Source organism: Castor canadensis, chromosome 13 (assembly GCF_047511655.1).
Source record: "Castor canadensis chromosome 13, mCasCan1.hap1v2, whole genome shotgun sequence".
NCBI classification, from domain to species: domain Eukaryota; kingdom Metazoa; phylum Chordata; class Mammalia; order Rodentia; family Castoridae; genus Castor; species Castor canadensis.
The window spans coordinates 20,857,687-20,874,363 of record NC_133398.1 but is presented as its reverse complement, the minus strand read 5'-3'; the positions used below and the strand labels follow the sequence as shown (position 1 = coordinate 20,874,363).

At 48.0% G+C, this 16,677-nt stretch overlaps 1 protein-coding gene across 22 annotated transcripts in view; it reads left to right on the top strand.

Moving 5' to 3' along the window:
- The window catches only part of Znf618 (zinc finger protein 618), a 165,465-nt gene that overhangs the window by 134,627 nt on the left and 14,161 nt on the right, over window positions 1–16,677 (top strand). For 8 of the 22 annotated variants that reach the window (XM_074051203.1, XM_074051204.1, XM_074051199.1 and 5 more), the window contains 4 exons: window positions 5,961–6,200; window positions 9,576–9,659; window positions 11,807–11,851; window positions 12,835–12,912. In XM_074051203.1, the coding sequence (XP_073907304.1) occupies window positions 5,961–6,200; window positions 9,576–9,659; window positions 11,807–11,851; window positions 12,835–12,912 (447 nt within the window). The remainder of the gene's footprint in view (window positions 1–5,960; window positions 6,201–9,575; window positions 9,660–11,806; window positions 11,852–12,834; window positions 12,913–16,677) is intronic. The other 14 variants (XM_020160354.2, XM_074051205.1, XM_074051201.1 and 11 more) reach the window with 7 other exon arrangements.

Below are 16,677 nucleotides of genomic sequence, written 5' to 3'. Positions count from 1 at the left end.
AAATACTTGGAAGTTATTCATATTTTTTATTGATTTCTAATTTAATTCCATTGTAATCAGAGTATATATTCTGTGGGATTTCCAGTCTTTGAAATTGAGATGTTTTATGACCTGCCATGTGTATGGTCTCTCACTGCACATTGCATGTTCACTTGATCAAAATATATACATGTATTTACAATATTGTTAAAAATATTATATAATATGCATATATATGACATATGCTGATACATTGTATATGAGTATATTATGATGTATCCTGTGTTGTCTGCCAGGTTAAGATGGTTCATATTGTTCATATCTCTGTACTGTTTCTTAACTTTAAAAAAGTTGGTTTGTCTTATATCAGGTACTGAGAGAGAGAGGTGTGAAAATCTTCAACCATAATTGTGGATTTGTCTATTTACCTATTTAAGACCTGTCAGTTTTTGATTCACCTTATTATGTCTTGATGAATTGACCCTTTTTATTTTTTTGTTTGTTTATTTTTCGCTATACTGGGGTTTGAACTCAGGGCCTCACAGTTGCCAGGGAAACACTCTTACTTGAGCCATGCCTCTTTCCTTGAATTGACTCTTTTTAAAATAGTGCAGTGCCCATCTTTATCTGTTAAGGATTGCTTTATAGCCATTACATCTTTCTTGGGATTAGTGTTGCATCCTTGTTTTAGTCTATTTTTATCTTCATATTTGAAGCGTGTACATATATTTGGTTCTTGCTCCTTTATCTTCTCTGGCAGTCTTTGCCTTTTAAGTGAAGTGTTTAACCCATTTGCATTTAATATAATGTATTGGGTATGGTTGTATTTAAGTTTACTGTCTTTTAGTTCCTCTGTTTGTCCCATTTGTTCTTATTGTTCATTTTCCTTTTTTCTTGTTTTTGTAATGAATCAAGTATTTTTTAGTTTCCTCTTTTAACTTTAACTCTTTCACTCTAGTTTATATATACATCTTTGATGTATTATAGTGTGCTATGAATTTATAGCGTAACATATCACATCTAATATAATGTTCTATAAATGTAACAAGAACCTTATAACAGTATACTTCCCATTGCTACTCTTCCATTCTTTGTGCTGTTCTTTTCATAGTGTTACTCTTTTAGCTTTGAACAGTCAATTGTTTGTTATTTAACTGAGAAAGGAGAAAGCACTTGCTGTTTACCCACATGTTCCATTTTCTTTCTGTAAATCTGAATTCCATCTTTTGTCATTTTCTTTTATTCCTGAAGAATTTCCTTTAACACTTTGTACATTGTACATCTGTTGGTGAAAGATTCCCTCAACTGAAGACATCCTCATTTTACCTTCTCTTTTGAAGGAAATTTTCCCTGGAAATGGAATTCTAGATTGAGAAAGTTCTTATCCAGCATTTGAAAACTTCCGTATTCAATGTATCCTTTTTCTATGGCTTCTTTTAACTATTTCTCTATAATACTGAGTTTAACTATTTGACCATGGTGTGTTACCTATTTGAGGTTCATTGATAAGTAAGGTTCTGTTTTTCATTAGCTGTGGAAAAATTTTGGCCAGTATTTCTTCAAATATTTTTCTTCCCTAATTTCCCTTTCCTCTCTTATTAAGACTGTAATTGCAAATATGTTAGACATTTAATGATGTTTACAGATGAACTGAAGCTTTATTCATTTTCAGCCCCATTTTCCCTCTATGCTTCAGTCTGGATATATTCTATTCTTCCACCTTCAAGCTCACTGATCTTTTCTTCTGCAGCATCTAATCCCTGTAAATTCTGTTTAGTTCCTTTTTTTTTTTAACAGCTTTCAGTTTTCTCTGCATTATGTTCATGTTCTCCTTTAAGTCTTTGAGCATATTTATAATGGTTGCTATAAAGCCCTGGTCTCATAATTTTTCATACCTGTTATTTCTCTGTTTTTGTTGGCTGGTTTTTCTTTTATTAATCACATTTTCGTGCTTCACCTGAAAGATGATGGCTATTTCGTGCAAATATTGTGCACACATTGTGGTTGCCGTATGGTTGGCCAGCTGGATTTTATTTTCTCCCTTTAACAAGTGTTGCCTGTGTTCTGATTGGCAGTACATTTACTTACAGATCAACTTGCTCCTGGAAGGGCTTGTTTATAAGCTGTCCTAGGCCAGGTCTGGAATAGTTCTTATTCCAGGGTTACAGTAGTTCTAAAGCATTGCCTGTCTAGGTCTCAACCGAGTGTATGCCTTGTTCAGCAGTCCTTCTCCTCTTAGGCTTGTGGGAACTCAAACATCTTCTAGTCTTGTGCAACCTCTGAGTCTTCGTTGAAATCACACACTCTCCCTCAGCTGTTTCCTCCTCATCTTGGCAGAGACTCAACTCTGTGCAAGTGAAATTTAGTATTTAGCTAATGACTTCAAGGAGGCCCCTCTGCACATTTCTGGAATTCTTTCTTTGCTCAGTTCTCTTCTCTTTGTTATTCTGCCCTGCAAATTCCAGCCACCTCAGAAGCCTGACCTCTGATCGCTGTGTCTTTGGTTCAGTGCCATGGCATGCTTCCACCTGGACTCACCTCTCTGTGCTGTGGTGAGTAGGTCTCCAGGCAGCGAGCTGGAGTGACTGTGGGACTCACTCATCACGGTCCTGCTGTGCCTATTGATCAAGGTTTGAAACTGTTGTTTCTTGTCCCAGCTTTACAGTTGAATATGGCAGAAGGGCCAGTCCTGTACCAATAGCTCCATCATGGCCAGAAATACATAGTCTCCAATTCTCTTTCCAAGATGAAAATCCAAAGAAAGGTTTTCCAAGTTGACTTCCCTTGCATCGCGCCTGCTGTTCATTCTCACCTCCAGCCTTTCAGCACATCATCCTATTGGCTTCAAATTCTCCCTCCTCTCTACCCTCCCAGTTGTATGATTTCTTTTCTCAAATCTTTATAGTCCCTGAAAATTTTTTTGCCCAGTTTATTTTTAGCTTTCCAGAAAGGAAAGATGTGGTGCTCTGTTAGTTTTTAGATATTTTTTGTGTAACAGGCTCATGTGTGTTTTTTACAAGAAAAGTCAGCCAGTCTGAGATCTTTCTTTCTTAGTATGAGCTCAGGTAGAAATTCCAGCATTACAGTATTGCATGTGAGGTTAGTAGATGGAGGAAACTGTTGTGTTTGAAAACTGGGAAATTCTTACTGGCTCGACTATAACCCACTGAATGACCCTGAAGTGTACCCAGAGTTTTCTGAGCCTCAATGATCCAATGTGCCTTATACTCTTGGAGTCACTGTCTGTTATATAGCTTCACAGCACAATTTTGGCCTCTTACTGGGCATCCCATCCTGTCTTTGATGCACTGTTTGTTAGCATTCTGACTTGTACTTTGCTGGCCATTGTTACATTGGTTCACAGGTTGTGCACTTTCTGTGTCTCAGGGAATGAGCCAGGTAACTCAGTGCACGGGACTGCCAAACTAAAAGGTCCCTATCTTCAGGGAGCATACGAGCCAATGGAGGAAGACATGGATCAAAGGTCACACCATGTTTCTTATGGGGGTGGTCAGTTCTTGGAAGAAGCAGGGGGACAGATGACCAGGTGGGGAGTATCAGAGAATTCCTAAGGAAGTGCTATTTATGTGTAGTAGGGCCAGCTGTGAGGAATTTACAGGATGTTCCAGGTGGGAGAATAGCTCATGCAAAGGTTATGAGCTTGAAAGAGAATGGGTATTGGTGGAGGTGAGTGGCCTGGGAAGAAGCTGGGGAAATGAGCACATCCTAGGCAGGGGGGCTGGAGCAAACAGGTGATGCCTTGGGTTTATTACATCAAGTGCTTCATGGGTGTCTCCGAGGTTCCTGCTGCAGTGAAAGAGGGGGGGACTCTCTCCCAGGGAATGCCAGGATTTTTACAGCATGAGTCAACTATGAATTAATCCAGAGAGCACACTAGAAATTATTCTGCAGCCTCACAGAAAAGCAGCTTGCCAGGCTTTTGCTCTGGGGCTGTCTTTATGCCCAGGTCCCCAGGATGTGTGGATTGGTGTCCCGGATTGGAGTGTGTGCAGGGAGCATATGACCTACTACAAAGGCCTCTCTAGGAAGCTGGCAGACTTGAGCCTCTGTCCCATCCCAGCACTCACTTCCTGTGTGGCCATAAGAAACATATTAGCCCATCTGGGCCTTTGTTTCCCTATTTCTAAGCAAGCTCTATTGTAGCTGCTCCCATGTATGGAGCTATTACCGTTTGGGTGCCTCTGTGGCTTTCTGGAGTCACAAACCTGTGGAGCTGCCCACTAAGCAAGGGCCATCCCATCTTATTGGGGAGGTAAGGCAGAGGGAATTGGGACCTAATTGGGAAGCAGAGTCCAGGACCACAGAGACTGAAGCCTTAGAGCTGGGCTTCCAAGGTGTGTTGGCCTCCATCCTCCATGTAGGTTCTATTACAGTGAGCCTCCAGCCATGGTCCCTAAACTGTTCCTCATGCAGGGAGACAGTGGAGAAATCGGAGATGGAGTCTGGGTACCAGCACAACATTGAATGTGTAGGTTTAAGGGAGCCATTAAACAAACGATACTTCTTGTTGAACTCAGAGGAGAGGGGCAGAAGGAATGTACAAAGTGCCTGTTGCCACCCAGGCCTCTATTCCTGAGCCAGAAAGTGAGAATGCAGAGGGTGAGAGCTTGAGATGGTGAGGAACCACCCCATGTCTGCTGCCACAGACTGAGGCCTTGGAGGTCTCCTTATTTCACCGGGTGGGACTTGTGAAGGGAGTCAGGACTGAAGAACTCTCTCTTCCTGGTATCTGCTGCTCTGTAGGGGCAGTGTGCTCCCAGTTCCACTCAGAGCCTAAGAGTATTGACCAAAGTGCCTTGATGGCGTCCTGTTTCTGGGTCACTTCCTATGTGACTTAGGCAAGGCTCTGTGTCCTGCTTCCTTGGGCCTCGTTTTTGCCATCTGGGCTGGGAATGGGCAAAGGTGGAAGGTTCAGGGGCTTTTCAACTTGTTTTCCACACAGTGGGTGGAGCCTCTGACCAAGGATGGATGCCATCTGCAGGCATTGTATAATGAGGCCCCACTGCCACTGCAGAGCCAGGTCCACTGGGCAGCTCAGTGCTTGACCAGATCCTGGATATGGGTGGTACCTTCAGGAGGTTGTCAGTCCTGGGGGTCCTAGGTTCCTCTGGTAAGCACTAATAGTCACTTCCCTTCACTGCCTGGTCTCTCCTGCTCTCGGGGGAGAAAGGTATAGGTCTTTTAGGACCTCTGGGTGAGCAGACCCCTGGGAGTGGGCCAGGTTCAGGGGCTTGCACTCCTACCTGCCCATGACCACCAGAGGTGGAAACTGCCTAAGAGGTAGCTGCAGTTCTCAGGTGAGCAGCTTCTGTGGAGAGTCTGGGTAAGAAAGGCAGGGACACACACTTCCCCATGCCTCATTGGGACAGCTACACTTCGGTTACCACCTCAGGCACTGGAATAACGTTCTTCTCTGAAAGCTGCAATTCCCAGCCAGTGCCAATGGGGTGCTATAGAGCCGCTTCCCTAAAACCAAGTGTGCCACGTCAGGCCCTTGTCCCTTCACTGCTCGGCCAAGTTAGCCCCAGCACGTCCCTGCGTGTCTGCTTTCTGTCATTACTTCTAAGCAAATTTCTTTGGAGGAAAAGGGGTTAAAAACCCAACGTTCTAGAAAATGTGCTTGACCTGACTGGCTAATTGGGGTACTTTAAGTGTGGGTTGTACCTTGAGACTGGGCTGGTTAAGGGTGATGGATGACCTATGGGGTGGGCTGGGATTGGCCTTCAGATAACTGAGCATGAGCTGGTGGTCAGACTTCCCTCAAGGAAAAGCTGGGGAAGGTTCTAGACTTCCAGACTTTCTGGGCCTCCAAGTAGGAGCTGGAGCCCTTGCTATCTGTGGGATGAGAACAGCTTGGGCAGAAATGACCCAACTCTGGCACATGGGGACCTGTGGCCTGAGAAACCACTCACTTGGCCAGCTTCAAGGGCCCTCAGGGACTGAGAGCGTGACCCTCTCAGGTACCGCCCCTGGGTGGGAGCCGCCAGACGATCCCGACACGGGTTCTGAGTGTTCACATCCAGAGGTCACCCCGTCTCCACGCTTCGTGGCAGCGAAGACCCAGACGAACCAGTCGGGGAAAAAAGCTCCGGCCTCCGTGGTCCGCTGCGCCACCCTCTTACACCGCACCCCTCCAGCCACCCAAACCCAGACGTTCCGCACGCCAAACTCGGGATCTCCAGCAAGCAAGGCAACCGCAGGTACCAGTGCCTACATTACCCACACTTCCTCTGCTCCCCACCCCTCTCCACCTGTCACAGCTGGGCCTGGGGCCTTTGTTCCCCTGCACGAACAAGAGTGGAGGTTCAGCATGCTGTGGGGCAGATCTCAGGCCTTAGCTCCCTCTGGCCAGCTCATGACCAAGGCCAGCCACCTAACCGCAGTGAGCGGGACTCTTGCACCCCAGATCACAGGGTTGTACAACAAGGTTTGCAAAGTTTGTTTCAAAAAAAAGGAATAGAATTCTTTTTCCCAAATCATGGCCTAAGGAACCTGTTTTATTTTATTTTAAAAAGTTTAAAAACTTTTAAAATTAATTTCCAGCATTTGAACATTAGGAGATTTCATGTAAAACTTGTATATCCAGCTGATGTTGAAACATGGTTGGTTCTAACTCCTGGGCCCGTGTTCCTGCAGGGCAACAATTGGCACCTCCTTTCACAGGGCACTGCTTCCCAGTTCTCCAGTTCTCATCACCTGTTGCTGCCTCCCACCTCAGTGGCCCTGTGGCACGTGTCAGTTCTCATTGTGATCACATTGTTGTCCATGTACATCCAGCACTGTTCATCCATTTATGTCACCTGCCTGGACCCTGTTGGCATGCATTTGCATCTTCCATCTTTCAGAAAACTCAGTCTAAAGCTAATTTCAGCACACGACTACTCTCCATGAAGCAGAGTGGGAGGAGCTAGAGCCAGCAAGAAACTAGAGGCTGCTAGCACCAGCTTTTCCCGGGTCCATGCAGAAAAGAGCTCTGGCTCCAGAAGGGCAAACAGGCAGTAAAGTCCCCAGTGGTCATTTGCTCTAGGAAAACTGAGAAGACATGCTGTGTGCTGAGCACCAGCTGCCAGGAATCCTTGGATTCATACATGCATGGAACCAGCCTTGAGCCACCTGCCTGGATGTGTGGGTTGCAGGATGGAGTGATGACACAATACTTCTGGGGCTGTGGGTCTTTTGGTCCTCTCGGGAGGCCAAACTGTCCACTGAATATGCAGGTGGTCATGTTGAGAGCTCAGGTGAATGAGGCACTGGGTTTGTTTGGTGACTGATGCCCTGGCCAGATAACTAGCTATGCTTGCCTCCCTATGGTCCAGGAGGCTAATTTAGGACCAGACTGTGGTTCTGATGTTTATGTTGCTTCTGTTTCCCAAAAGGAGGAGAATCAGTCAACCTTGAAGGCACTGGGTTTTCAGGTACCATGTTGCAACAGTTGTAATTTTGCAACAATAACAAACTTGCAGCAGACTAGTCATGGTCTTGGTGGTAGTAGACATTGACTCATCTAAATAGTGGAATCCTGGCTTTTCAATCTTGTTCTGACTCTTGAGCTTTGTGGCTGGGAGTTTTGATACTTGCAGCTTCTGTCTCTGGGGGCTGGTGTGGCACGTGGCAGTTGTTGAGTATCAGTGTCTCCAAGCAAGTATCCAGTGAACCATGGGGTGTGCCTTGGGCTCACTCTGTGGGACCTGGAAGGCTAACGGTGGGTCACACCTGAATTTACAGGTTGGGAACAGGAGCCGGTAGGGCTGGAGATGGTATGTGCAAGAGGTAGAGGCTATCACTGCCTGACCATACTGAAGTACATGGTTATCCGTGTACTTGCGCATGTGTGTGTGTGTGCATGCCCATGTGAGGACCTCGCATACTGGTTTCAACCAGAGGCTCTTATGACAGGGACAGCTGTTCAAAATGGGCATTATCAGCTCAATGATAGGAGACTCACTGTAGGACTTGGTAAACCTAGGTTGTGCTAGAGTCTACCCAAATTTTGATCAGAACAAAAATCCTGCATGTGTGTCCTATTGTGAACACAAGGGCTAAGGAGAAGCAGGGAATCACTTCCCTTCCCTCCAAGCCCCTTAAGAAGAAAGTGTCTGCCCCCGGTGAAACCTCACACTGCTGCCTTCTACAGAGGGTTGGAGAGCCTGAAACCTCACTCATCCTCCACTCTTTCACCTGAAAATGGTGAAATGACAGTGTAGCCTCAGGACTGTTGGGAGGAGTAAAGGAGACTGTGCTGTGGAGGTCTGAACCAGTGCTTGGCACATAGTAGGTGCTCAGGAGTAAGAGTTCCTCCATTTCCTCCATTTTCCTTAAACAGAGAAGAACCGAAAGACACTGTCTTGAGGCCCTTGGCCCTGTGTCCTGCAGACAGCAGGCATCCTGGTGGTACATGTAATGTCAGCAGCAGCTTCTGCAAGAAGGAGCTGTTTAGGGGTGGGAGGGTGGAGGGTTGCTGAGCAGGCCTGTAGGGGGCGCCTCTGGCATCCTTCCCAGTCATCATCTCCATAACCATCCAGAGCCTCCCGTGGTCTGAGTACTTGCTCTTCTGGGGGAGAGTGGACTGTGCGACTGGTGTTTCCCAAAGTGGGTTCCCAGAATCACTGTTTAGGGGATATTACAGAATCTAATATTTAAAATGGGGTTCTAGAGGAACCCCATTGGGGGAAGTCTGGGTTAAATAAAATTAATTGGGTCTTTTTCCAGTCAAACTTTCTGAGCCTTCAATATCCCCATGCAAGTTGTTTCTCCTTAGTAAAGGGACTGGGTCGGCCACACATCCGAAAGTGGCTTGTTCCCAGTGCCTAGATGGAACCGTGGTGCCAAGAGCATCTTGGAAAAGCTAGGTTTTCTTCCAACTCAGATTTTCTGTTTTACTACCTCCTGCAGGTGGGGGGATTGAGCTGCATTTCTGGTTTTCTATTTGGCTGACTGGACCCTGTCTCTGCTACAGGGTTTCCAGAGAAAGCCTGAGAAGGTGAGCAGCTTGGGGAGTCAGTCCTGCCCCTTCTCCTAGGTGACCTCTGACCCACCTCACCTGTTCTTTGGCCTTCCTGGAGTGGGGGCTGCCCCAGGATTTCCTCCCTGTCACCCAGGGACATCCAGCTATGGTGCTGGAATCTGCTGCCTGAGCTTCCTCCAGAGCTGCTGCCAGAAAACAGACTGCTGTCCTCCCTGCTCCTTTGTGGGTCTGTGGCAGCAGAATCTGGCAGAGGAAGTGGCAGGTGGCAGATTCAAATGACTTGTAAAAGATGGAGAACCCAAGCCCATTTGCAGTCTGCTCACTGGTGGATTTCATCTTTGGCAGGCCACCCCCACCCCCACCCCTGCCCCGGTGCCTGAATCTCCAGGCACTGCCAGTAGGGTCTCTTGGGCTTGGCAAGGTACCAGGCCTGAGAAGACCGGGAGGTCTGCCTCAGGAACCTGGAACCCTGCACCATTGTGCTGCTTCTCTCAGCGGAGTCCCCAGCATCCACCCAGCCCCAGGACCTCCTTCTACACACCCCTCCCATGAGACCTTGCACTGACCACTCCCCATGGCTTTCTCTTTCTCTCTCCTGTCCTCCACCCAGCAGAAAGCGCTTTCAGTCGGAGAGTAGAAGGCAAAGCACAAAACCACTTCGAAGAGACCAATAGCAGTTCACAGAACTCCAGCGGTGAGTGCCCATGATAGCATCCTCGCCACAGCGTCCACTGCCATCCACAACAGCAGGTGCCCTTTGGGCCAGGGTCTTTTGGTACCAGCAGGTCTTGTTGGGAGGAGGCTGGGCAGGGAAATAGAGGGAGAGCAAGGCCTGGCAGAGCAGAGGTGCCTCTTCTTCTCCAGACACCCCTCTGTGTCTCCTTTTTGTCTCTTCCCCATGAAGATAGGAATTGCCCGTCTCAAAACCCATGGTGTTAACTCAGCCAGCCCAGATGGGTGGGCCTAAGAGAGCTATTGCTGTGTTTTTTTTTTTAAATAAACATGACCAGTATCTTTCCAGGACAGGCAAAGGGGTGCTAGAGAGAGCTCTGGGAGCCAGAGGCCCCACTTTTTTCCCTGAGACCTTCTAGCAAAGATCCCCCCTGCAGCCCCTGCAGCTCCATCACTTTGCCTAAGGTTTCCCAGTTGTGTTTGGCACTCCCTGATGGCTGCCTCGTACAGGACCCTAGCAGAGCCTTGGAGCCTGCAGAACCTTCACTTTGGACACTCAGCCTGGCAAGGCTGGTCACATGCAGTCTCTGTCCAAAAAGTAACAGCAAGCCAGTCTGTACAATGACAGCCAGGGCAGGAGGGAACAGGCATTCTGCCATTGTGGTTGCCTTAGGGTGAGAGACTTACTCTCTTGCACACTTGAAGTTGAATTCACCAAATACTTGGTATCAGCCTGTGCCAGCACTGTGCTGGGTACTGCCTGATGTAGACAGGTGGTGGATGTGGCTCAGTCACTGGGGACTTGGTGAAATAGTTGGGAGCACAGACTTTAGGTAGAGGTTTCTGCGTATTAATGGCAGCTGCAGTTTCTGATGAACTTTGAACCCAGCTCCTCCGTTTACCAGCTGGTGGCTCTGACTAGTCTCTTAATTCCTTCTCCATTGTAAGTGGCTTCAGGAACCCACCCAGTCCCGGGTGGTTGTGAATGTTTTAGTGAATGCCCCACACAGATTATACACTGGTGTACTCGAGGCTTTTGGTGGTTGTTGTGGGTTGTTTTGTTTTTTATAAATCAAGTGGTGGGTATGAACTCCCTGGGGAAGAAGACAAGGTTTTAGATAACGTAATCCACACAGCCTCTTCCACGATGACCTCAGAGTGATGGAGTGACTTGCCCGAGGCCACACAAGAGTCAGTGGCAGAGTGGGACTGGAACTGAGGTTTCCTGGCATGCTTTGGGCTCCCAGCCAAGCCATGCTGTGCCATCTGTGTCTCTCCTGCCAATCACAGTTGGAAACAATGCTGTCATGTGCCACTGCCACTGGCAGCCACCATTTATTGAGCGCTTACTATGTGCCTGGCATGCGTTCAGAGCTTTATGTGTTTTATCTGTTTCATCCTTACCACAGCCTGTGGGGGTCAGTGTTACTGTTATCCCCACTTTTCAGATAAGGAAACTGAGGCTCAGGAGAGGTCAGTTGTAGCCCCAGGTCTCCCAGGACTCCCCCTACCTACTCCATCTGGCCAGCTTTGCTGCATCTGAGGCTTGCCAGCTGGTGCCTCTGCTATGCCTGGCAGTGAGGGAGGGGAGGAGGGTCCCAGCAAACAGCAACCCTGAAAAGCACAGCCCTCTCTGGGCTGCTCGACTGTTTGGTAACAAGCATTCCCATCACCATACCAGAACCCAGAAGCAGCTTCCAGCACACGGTTCACAAAAGTGGACAGCCACGTGTGGATGTACTCTCCTTAGGAATCCAGTGGCCTCACCCTCAGAGTTGAGGTCGTCTAGAGGAATGGCCCTGCCTGATCTTGCCCTGCCCAGTAGCCCCAGCACCCATGGGAAACATATCCTCTGAAGGGTGTGGCTCCATGCCAACCCCTCCCCAGCATTCCCCCAGATTGTGCACCTGTCTATTCTACTCCATTGAGAGCCCCGTCTGGCTTGCTGAATAAGAAAAAAAATCATGAGCCAGGCCTGTTGGTGTACACCTGTAATTCTAGCACTTGGGAGGCTGAGACAGGAGGATTGCAAATTCAAGGGCAGCCTGGGCTACATAGTGAAAGCCTGTCTCAAAAAAAAAAAAAGGAAAGAAAAGAAAAAAAAGAAAAATGACAGTCACAGAACAGCAGAACTGAAAGAAACTTAGCTAAACTGTTTCTCTTTTGCAGAAACTGCAAGTCCCCTGATTTCCAATCCTTTCCCTCTCCTGCAGAGTAAGTGACGATTCTGTCGGGGGGCTGTCAAGGCAAGGCAGGGAATGCACTTAGCTGGCCTCTTCTGGGTAGACTCAGCAGCTGGGGAAGGCCACCAAGGCCTGGTGCCAGGTGGGAGGAGGAGTGTGATGGGTGGGGCAGAGCCTTGAGCACTAGCTGCCTGTGGAAGGCCAACCTGGTGGGAGCACAGGCTTTCCCACTCTTGACCCCCTGGGCAGCCTCAGGACACCTCTTCCAAACCCACCTCTTCTTAGCCATCTGTCTTTCCTTCACTGTTTCTTCTACCTGGCTCTCTTTTTCTTCTTCCTTCTTCTCCTTGCTTGTCTTTGCCAGCCTCTGACATGAGTGCTTGGAGCACAGGACCAGAACTGCCAGTATCAGCCTGTTTGCAGCCTCGTTCCCCTTCCTACATACATACCCTCCATCCTCCATCCCTCCACCTTTCACTCTCCCATCTTACCCATTTCTTCTGCTTTTCTATGATTTCCTCATCTCTTGTCCTCTCCTCTTGCTTATTTTTCCCTCCCTGCACTGCCAGGATGTTTGTTACCTTGTTTTTTGTTCTTTCATACATTCATTCATTTGTTCACTGGGCAACAGCAACCTCTGTTGGTCCCACAGGCAGAGGGCTGGAATGTGAGACCAGAGGGACGTTGTCTCTGCTCTCAGAGAGCTCTTGGTTCCTAGGTGTTGTCCTCCCCCTGCTCTTTGCCCCACATGCCCAGAACAGTGCCTGGCACTCAGTAAGCACTCAATAAATAACCACTCTGTTGAATTAAAAGGCCTCTGTCTGCATGTCTTCCTCTCTCCATTGTCCCTGCCTTTCCACAGCCTCTTCCCCACTGGTTTAGTGACAGGGGAACAGACAGGCTGGGCCCAGAGACCCAGTGTGTGTTTGGGTCCCCACTTTCCAAGCGTTCTACAGCCCAGCAGAATGGCACCTGGGTTTGTGCTGCCCTCAAGCTCTGCCTCATTTCCTCTAGAACCCTACACCTGCGGCGCCTGTGGGATCCAGTTCCAGTTCTATAACAACCTGCTGGAGCACATGCAGTCTCATGCAGGTAAGCGCCAGCAGCCACCAGGTTCCTGCAGACCACAGAGACACAGCCAGAACTTGTTCTGAGGCCCCCTAGGGAACATTGAGCTTTTCTTGGAAATTGTCACAGGACATGGAACCTACCCTCAGGGAGCCCCAGCCAGTCTGTTGTGATACAGGGAGCAGGGATAGGGAGACGGGTTGAAGGAGGATTCCTGGATTTGGGATTCCTGGACTGAGCCTGGAGGCCAGGGAAGACATGGAAGCAGGAATTGAGTGTGATCTGAGGTCAAGATGAGCAGAGGCAGAAGGTGGGAGTGAAGAGGCAAGGGTAGATCGCCTTTCTCATCTCTGGCAGAATTGTCTGTGCTAAACACTCAAACTGGAGCCTAGGTTGGGAATGACCAGGACAGCCATTCCAGCACAGACTTCTAGGCCCCACCCAGAACTTCTTATTCTGTAGGTGTAGGCTGGGTCCACCCTACACCTACAGAATAAGATGTGCCTGCAGGCATTGCTGGTCCCGGGACACACTGAGGCAGCGCACAGGCTCAGATGTCACTGTCAGTCCTCTGAGCTTCTCCTCATACATAGCAAGGATTCCATCTTCCTGGCCAGCAACTGTAGGTGTCCGACATGGTGGCACCCACTCGATCTAGTTCCTATTCAGTCTGGAAGACACTAAATACTCTAATAAGTAAAGAATCCCAAATTCCTGGTGAATTAATAGGTGAGTTATTTATTTCTCACTTCCATGGCAGCCTGGTGCAAGCGGCATGGTTGGGGGCTCCCACAGGGTGACTTGGGGATCCAGGCTCCTTCCTTCCTGTTGCTCCATCTCCCCCCACATCCTTAGAGGCCTCACTTTCTAGGACTGGTGGATGGAAAAAGAGGATATGAGGAAGGCACACTAGTGCCACTTCAGACTACAAGTGATGTCATAAATGCTCACATTTCCATGAGGGGGAATTAGTCACATGACCAGCCTGGATGTGCCTAGCGCCACTGCCCAGGGACAGCTTAACAATGCAAAAAGAAACATGAAGCTGGGGGAGGGGGCAGCTAGCTGCCCCTCACCTGTCCCTCGTAGTAATCCTTAGGAACATTAGAAGTAACACATAAAGCCGGGCTTGGTGGTACATACCAGGAGGATCATGAGTTTGAGACTAGATTGGGATACATAGCAAGACCCTGTCTTTTAAAAAGAAGGCAGGGGGTGGGGAAGAAGAGAGGAGAAATTCATTCAGCCTTGTATTTACAGGGAATTCACTGCTCACTAGAAATTAATTCACATGATCATGGAAGGACCTTATTATTTATTTCTAATGAACTCTTTAAAATCAAGAGCTTGTTCTAGAGTGGCAGCCAGGACACTGGAGGTCCAGCTCTGCTCCATTGGTGGGTCTACCCTGGTGGCATAACCTCAGGCGGGAAACCATCCCCATCTCTAAAATGACAGCATGCAGACCCCAGCCCCTTGCTTCCCTGCTTACACCACGCTTCCTGTGTCTCCTGCCTCCTGCATGCCCTCAGCCTCTCTGCCTTCCCTCTGGGGAAGGTTTAAGGCATTTAGACCTGCCCCCACGGAGAACTAGTGGGCCCTGGGCAACTGATGGCAGTGGGTCCAAGTACAGCCCAACCTCTTGCAGTCCTCTCCTTCTGAAACCTGAACCCTCCACTGCCCCCTGCCAGCTTCTGGAAGCTGAGCCCTAATTAGAGAAGAGTCCATGTACCAATGCTAGCCCATTCCTCTGGCAGTTGGAGGACAGAGGCCATTAAAATGCAAATCAAGCCTGAGCCATGAGGTGGCCCACCTCTCCCTAACATCTTGACTTGTTTCCTGAGGAGCTGTAGGCTGCTTTGTTCTGGTCCACCAGGGCCAGAGAATACCTCCCTGCAATCCAACTGGCAGAACCCCAGCCAGGCTGAATCGGGATTAAAGGATTGGCTCCACAGAGGGAAATTAAGCGTCATGAGCTGCGCAGTTCACAGCACTGCTGATAAGGAGGATCAGCCTCAAATAACACCAGTCTCATTAAGAGGCTATGAATGGCACAAGCTAATTCCCACTAATAAACTTCCTCTCTTTGCTGTAGGAACCTGTCTGCCCTGGTGACAGTTCAGGAGTGTGTTGGCAGAAACAATGCTAACACTAACGGTGGTTAATGTTAGTGAGCTAATGTTAGTGTTCGTCGTGTGTTAGGTACAGTACATAGAGCTCTAAGCAGGTTATTTCATCAACTCTCTGAACAAAGCTGTTAGCTGTTGACATTTTCATCCCTTTATACAGGTAAAGAACTGAGGCTCAGAGAACACAGTCTCTGGCCTAAAGTTGCACAACTTGTAAAAACTACCCCACATCCTTTGAGCCACTACTTGGCACCAGTTTTGCTCTAAGAGTTTTACACATACTCACATTTAATTCTCGAACAGCTCTCTAAATTAAGTGCCTATGCTAACTCCACTTCACAGCAAAGGAAACTGAGGTACAAAGTGGATAGGTAACTTGCCCAAGGTTGTGAAATAGGCAGTAATTAGACCAGGAACTTCTCCAGAGCCTGTGCCTCATCATCCACCCTGTGCCTCTGTGAGTCGCCCCAGTGGAAGAGATAAAAACAACCTCCACGGATATCACCCCTCCAGTCCCTTACTAAACTCCAGCCAGGGCAACGGAAGCTAAGAGGCTCAAGAGACTTAACAGAAGACAAGTGAAGCTGGTAGTTGTGTTCTAGGACTTAGATGGTGCCATGCCAGGTTTCTGATCTTTGAGCCACCTCATCACTCTGGGCTTCAGTTTTCCCATCTGTGTGAGGTTAATAGGACTCTCACCGGCTGCAGTAAGGGTACAGAGATGATGTAAAGACCCGTGCTGCATTCTGAGACCCAGTGACAGCAGGTGCCTGTTAGAAGTACAGGTTAGGTGTTCCTCACCCAAAATGCTGGGGACCAGTGTTTCAAATTTCAAATACTTTTAATTCTGCAATATTTGCATATACATAATGAGATATCTGAGGGAAGAGAGTCAAGTCTAAACATGAAATTCATTTATACTCCACATGCACCTTATACGAATAACCTGAGGGTACTTCCAAACAGTGTTTTCAGTGCACCATCCCATGAAGTCAGGTGTGTAATTTTCCATTTGTGACATCATGAAGTGCTCAGAATATTTCAAACTAGAGCATTTTGGAGTGTGAATTTCAGATTAGGGATGTTCAACCTATACCTACTTTCTCTCCTACAGTGGTCTTTCTCTGGAAAGCAGCCTTTATCTAGCTTTGCATCCAGCCCTTTGCAGACATGCAGGATGAGCCCATGGGGATCCCTACGTTGAGTCAACCTCATTTTCAGCCCAAGCTGTAATCAAGCCTTTTCACAGAGCTTTTACCAAGAACTTCATTTGTAGCAGAAGTGCTGTCTGTGGGATAGGAACAGAAACACTTTTTTCAGTCAACCAATACTAGGCCTTGTTCTCTAACAGTAGGTTGAATAATCTCAATTTGAAGTCCTGTGGAAAAGTAGAGAGTTAGAGAATCACCCTGCAGCTTACCAAACCCCCGTATATTGGATGGAGGAAGGAAAACCGAAGCCCAGAAAGTTGAAGTGACTAAGTGTCATCCCACAGTGATGGCAGAGTTGGATTCAACTCTGGAGCTTTTTGATCCCTGTACTTCAGTGCAGAGGTTAACCAGAAAGTTGCTGGTTTTCATGGGAAAAGTCATTTCCCCTTTGTAAATGTAAGGTCTGTCCATTAAAAGCTATATATTCTCTGCAGTGGGAAACTGCACAG